At 45.7% G+C, this 6,162-nt stretch overlaps 1 protein-coding gene across 1 annotated transcript; it reads right to left on the bottom strand.

Moving 5' to 3' along the window:
- Nucleotides 1-4,236: 4,236 nt before the first annotated feature.
- gpr85 (G protein-coupled receptor 85) lies at nt 4,237-5,370 on the bottom strand (the record flags this gene model as incomplete). The annotated part of the gene is made up of 1 exon (XM_084330805.1): nt 4,237-5,370. The coding sequence occupies one exon, from the start codon at nt 5,368-5,370 to the stop codon at nt 4,237-4,239; it is 1,134 nt and encodes a 377-aa protein (XP_084186931.1).
- Between the last annotated feature and the right edge of the window lie 792 nt (nt 5,371-6,162).

The raw sequence follows: 6,162 nt of genomic DNA, 5'->3' as shown, positions 1-6,162 counted from the left end.
GTGACCCATTTTTGGCCCCAACCCATAGTTTAAGAAACACTGCCCTAGGACTTACTGGTAAAGCTATACGCTACAGTAGCTACATATCACAGCAGGTCAAATGCATGCATAACTGAGATTGGAATTGGTTGAAATGGTCCAATTTGTGAAAGCTTGGATGGGAGAGTCTGCTCTCTGGACACTTGACGACACGACTTTGAGTGAAAATAATGATCAGAACGCTTGAATCAAGACGTCGACATCCAGAAAGCAGACAGACTCTCCACTGAAGCTTTGACAAAATTGGACCATTTTAACAACTTTTGGGGCGAGTGCTAACTTTGGGGTGAGTACTATAGCATGTGTCTGAGTAATACAATTTTTATTAAATAATATACCGTCGCCTGAGGGATCTTCATTATTTTGTCTCAATATACAGTACATTCATTTGACTGGCTGTTATATGTAGTCAGCATATAGCGTTACATATTACAGTCGGGGACCAGCAACCCCCAGGACATGGGATGACAACTGCAAAGGAAGGAGGGACACTGAGGGAACATTGGGTGAACATACAGTGATGGGGTGAACACCATGTACTGTATGTCCCAATTGTGGTACTTAAACATCTGCTGCAGATGTATTTTAAACCCTTAAACGATTTTCTATATTGAATAACAGTTTGTGTAAATGTGGTCTTTCCACCAGGCGTGTTCAATAGACGCCTGGAAATGTCACCTCTACACATTTACCCACATTGAGAACACACGGATCTATGAATAAGCAAATTGACAACAAGCACCCATTGATATTTACCAGGAATTCCAAGTCGGCAGCTTATATTCTTTCAAGACATGTCAATAGTATACTCAGTTTTCTGTGTAGCTGAAGCTAAAGGTGTCAAATTACCACATATTGGACCATGATAGGTTCGACCTATTAGTGACATCACACATGCAACTCAGATTTCAGGGAAGTACAGAGATGCTCTCCCTCTCTCCAGGAGAAGAATGTGGGAAAAAGGCACTCTGGTGATAAGTTCTGCACAAATATCAATATGTATACCATAAAAAACACCTTTTTTGAGAGGAGGGGACCTTTAAAGGTTTACATGTTTCGTTATGTGATGAGAGTTTGGGTCCACGACAACTCATCCAAAATAGGGATGCACCAACACCACTTTAACCACCACTGATATCCGATTGTGAGCACTAAGCTTCAAGTATCGTATACAGGCCCACCAAGTGCTGATCAGATCCGTGAAGACTTAGGCCATCAATTTAGGGTCATTGAACGAAAATTATTGAGATATATAAACCATTTTTCTCCATTAAAGACATCTGATACAGTATCTTTCAACGGGTCAAAATTACACATTGAGAAAATAATTTGCTTTGATCTCTGGCCTGTCACATGCCTCTTGGTATTAGGTTTTAGTATCGGGGTCGTCAGCACTCACAAATGAGAATGTAATGATTTTAATAATGCAGAACAGTGTTAATTCATTAAATTATTACATTCTTATTTGCAAGTGCTGATGACTCCGCTTGATTTTTTTTTTTTTTTTTTTTTGTCAGCACCCTGTATACTCCGAAAACATTTGAGTTGAGCATGCCAGTTTTTTTGGAAATCTCCCAATACCTATATTAAATTTTAGCCCAGTATCCGACCGTCTGATACCCGTAACGGTATTTTAGCCTGGTATCCATCTTATACCAGTATGGGTATTGGTGCATCTCTAATTCAAAACCCACTGGATATATATATCATTTGTCGGGGGAATATGCTGCATGAGCATCAGCAGGCAAATCAAGCAGCTTTTCTTTTAAAACATGTGGACAATGTTTCACGTCTGAGAGCAGCAATGTATTGTGACCACATGGCCCGCCGCAAGAGAACAGTGACAATCCAGATGCGACAAAGCAAATTTGTCCTCATCTCAAGATATCAATGCATAGCTTGTGACCATCGTGTGGGGGATACAATATGACAGTGTAACAGTGACACCACATCAAAACACAACATTGACCACATAACGTTCTGGAGATTAACAGAATTTCAAAGAGTTTGCAATACTGTTGCAAGTATCAAATTAAGATAAGTTTCCATCTAGAGGTAACAATCTCTGCCAATGAGAGAGTGATTTGAAAAAAAACAAAAATTTTGCAAAATGGAAAATTTTTATTTTCAAAAATGTAAGCAACAGATTACACAGTTAACTTTCAGCAAATGCAATCCTAACTGAAACTGTACTCACATTCGGGACTTCAAAATGAAAAGACACACATACTTAACACACAATCTATCTATAATATACAAAAAAAAGAATACAGAATAATTATTAAAATGGCCACAAGAGAAAAAAAGTAAGTTATTTTCGAAAACAATCAGTAGAGAGCAAATGTAGGGAAAGTAGAAACAAGACGGTGTGTGCCTTAAATGTCTTTCTTCTTGTCTCGTTTTTTTATGTTTTTTTTTTTCAAGTTTTAGTTTTTTTTATCCTTTTACATTTTTTACAAATTGTGCAAGATTTCATACTAAGGCTCTGGTCTTGAAGTGACAGTTGTCTGATTCACACTGAACACACACAGACACGCACACACTCTGACATGCACGCACATGCACCCACTAACACACACACACACACATCCACACACACACACACACACTCGCGCACACACACACACACACGCACACACACACACTCCCTGTGCTCTGAGCACTCTGTGGGGAGTAAGAAACCGTAGCAGGATAAAAATGGGCAGCTCAGTGGATGGCCTGGGATGCTCATGTGAATGGAGCAGCGTTTTTTTAAATGGACATGCACTTCACGTCAGTGTGTGAGAAGACTCCCTTTTCGCGTGTCTAAAAGGACCTTTCAGGGAGTGAATGGAAATCAAAAATAATAATAAAGAGAGAACCCAACAACCAAAAAACATGACAATAGTATAACCATTAAGGCAAGAACACCTGGAGTGGTATCAGCAATACTCTAACAATAATGTCAGTGGTTAGGTACATGAATATGATGTGACATTTAACTAGATCGTCACTTTTTTTTCCTCTTTTCTTTTCGTTTTTTTTAAGCACAAGGTTTTTCTCAAAAGCAACTTTTTTCTTTTTTTCAAAATCCAAACATCATTTAATCTTTTTTGTTTCCTCTTTTTTATGTAAAAGGTGATAAGAAAATAACAATGCCAGACACTATAGGGACATATGGATCATAGTACTACAAGAAATAATGTTTCTAGTTTTTGAGTTTCAACTTCAAAAACCTACATGTCGTAACCGTCCCCCAACCCACGCCCCCAATCGTTAAAGCCCCGCCCCCGGAAAATGGGAAAAAAAGATATCACTTACATTAAAACCATTTAATCCTCTTGTGGTGGTGTAGCCTATTCCATTAGTCACCCAAAATGTTTTTTTTGCTTTACTTACAGCGGTTGTGAAGTCTGCAAATTAAAGCATTCATTGTTTAGTTTTAGTTTTTTTGTTGGTTTTTGGGGGGGGGGGGGGGGGGGCAAGTTGTCCTTTGCAAATGCAACCAGTGACCGTTTATAAAAAAAAAAAGAAAAAGAAAAAGCATCTTTACATCCTCTTTTTAGTGCAACTCTTTAAAATGTAAAACAACTCCAGCGATTCCTTGAGAGGTCATCAATTCTTTGTTTTATGTTCCTGTTCTTTCTTTTCGTTCCTTTTTCCCCCATAATTTTTTTAAATATCTCTCACGGAATCATCTTCAAGTCGAGTCCCTTCGTCGCCGGCCGGCGTTTTGTCCGCGATTCTTCTTCTTAATTTTTTTAAAGTGTTTTTTTTCTCTGCATCGACTTCCGCCGGCCTTCCGCGGCGGCCAGTTGTTTACTAAAACATAAACACAAGAGGGGATATATCCACAGTCCACACACTTCCTGCGTCTTTCTGTTCCCCTTTTGAACCTCCACGTACGTTTTTCATATTCAATCGCACCGGCGGCGGCGCGGCGGCGTGATTCACAGTCCTGACTTCTACTACCTCTGAAAAGAAGCATGGGGAGAGAAGGAGGAAGTGGAGGAGGAGAAAAGTGGAGGATGAGGAGAAGAGAGAGAGAGGGAGAGAGAGAGAGAGAGAGAGAGAGAGAGAGAGAGAGAGAGAGAGAGACAGAGAGAGAGAGCGCACGCTGTACAATGGGAACAAGACCCAGATCCAGATCAATCGGGGAAATAGAGAGGAGCTGCGAGGAGGAGGGAGAAAGAAGAAGCACAGCGGCGGAGCCAGCCTTCATATCACACAGTAGGGTTCCCTTGGTAACCTGGATTTCCTGCAGTAGAGCAGCGTGGTGCTGAAGCATCGCCGCAGCTCCCGGTTGGAGAAGATACAGATGAAGGGGTTGACCCCCGCCTGGGCGAAGCTCATCCACACGGCGGCCGTCAGGTAGCCCCCCGGCACCACGGGGCCCCTGGCGAACACCCGCCAGTAGCACGCCACCAGGTAGGGCCCCCACAGCGCCAGGAAGAAAAAAGTCATGATGTAGAACATCCTACTGATCCTCTTCTCCGTCTTGAACTCGTCCAGCACCAGCAGGCGCCGGCGGCCCGCCGCGTTGCCGTTCTGCCGGATGCCCAGCAGGGTGGGCGGCGTGGGGCCCCGGCCGAAGCCCGCCAGCCAGTTGGCCGCCGCCTGCCCGCTGGCGCCGGGCCCGTGGAAGGTCCAGTTCTGGCTGACGGCCGGCACGAACTGCACGGGCTTCATCTTCCGCCGGTCGTGGACGAAGAAGATGAGCTTGAGGTAGACCAGCTGCGTGGCGAGCAGGATCAGCGCCAGCAGGAGCATGAAGCCCAGCGAGTCGTTGGCGCGGAAGGAGCGGTGCTGGAAGGTGCACTGGTCCTCCTCGCGGATGAACGAGTACGTGCCCACGTCCAGCACCGGCGGGAAGGCCATGGCCACCGACAGGGTCCACACCATGCACACCACGGCCAGGCACGTCCAGAACGTCAGCCGCTTGGTGTAGAAGCGGTGGTGCGCGATGGCCAGGTAGCGCGTGACGCTGACGCAGAACAGCATGAACGCCGTGTGGAAACAGGAGAGCACGCCGAGGAAGGCGATCACCTTGCAGGTGAGCGTGCCGTAGGTCCACGCCGAGCCGTTCTTGACGCTGGTGAAGACGAACGGGAAGCAGATGGCCGAGCGCAGGATGTCGGAGGCGCACAGGTCCAGCAGGAAGTAGTAGGGCGCGCGGTGGAGGCTCTTGTCCTTCACCAGCAGGATGGAGATCAGGAGGTTGCCCACCACGCCCACGCCGATGATGAAGCCCAGCGAGGTCAGCTTGAGGAAGGTGGCGAGCGGCGAGACGTTCTGCAAGATGGTGTGGTCCCCCGCATGGCTATAGTTCGCCATGGATGGAGGAGGGATCATAGAGGTAGCGGATATATCGTCGCCTTCTTCAGCCGAGGATCATGATCTGGAGGAGGAGGCGGCGGGAGGAGGGGGGGGAAGCGATAGATCCATGTGGCCGCGGTGTGCTGCTTCGGAGAAGAGGTATCCAGGCTCATAGGCGGCCTCCGTTCTAAGGCATCCTTTGTTCCTTTGTCTCATCACACCTATAAAAAAAATGGAAAAAAAAGAAGATCCCTGAAAAATATCATCCACCCATCAGGATACACACAGTCACACTCAACAAAGGGTTGCAGTGCCCCCCCCCCCCCCCCCCCCCCCCCATTGCAGGGCTCTCTTATCTATATCACATGATAAGAAATCATTTCCCTTCGCCCTTTATTATTATTATTATTATTATTATTTTTTTTTACATTTTTACATATGAATTGCTCATTGCGTTTGTACTAGTAGTGGCGTGCGGGTCAGGCCTCCAGAGCAGAGCTCTCTGCCCACCCTGGCATGGATACTGTGTCTACTAGAGAGATACAGACACACAGAGAGAGAGAGACAGCTATAGGGAGAGAGCTGCTTGATAAAGCGGAAGCATTAATCCTGCTTATAATGATAGCATTTCTTGCACGGGGTGTCCCTTCAGAATTGAGTGAACATTAGAGAAAGCACACAAGACACACACGCACACACACACACACACGCACACGCACACGCATGCTGTACACACACGCACACACACACGCGCCCACGCACATGCATGCTCTACACACACGCACACACGAATACACGCACACACACACACACACGCACACACACACA

Source organism: Notolepis coatsorum, assembly GCF_963971535.1.
Source record: "Notolepis coatsorum genome assembly, chromosome: 15".
Lineage (NCBI taxonomy): Eukaryota > Metazoa > Chordata > Actinopteri > Aulopiformes > Paralepididae > Notolepis > Notolepis coatsorum.
This window is presented reverse-complemented; position numbering and strand designations above follow the sequence as displayed.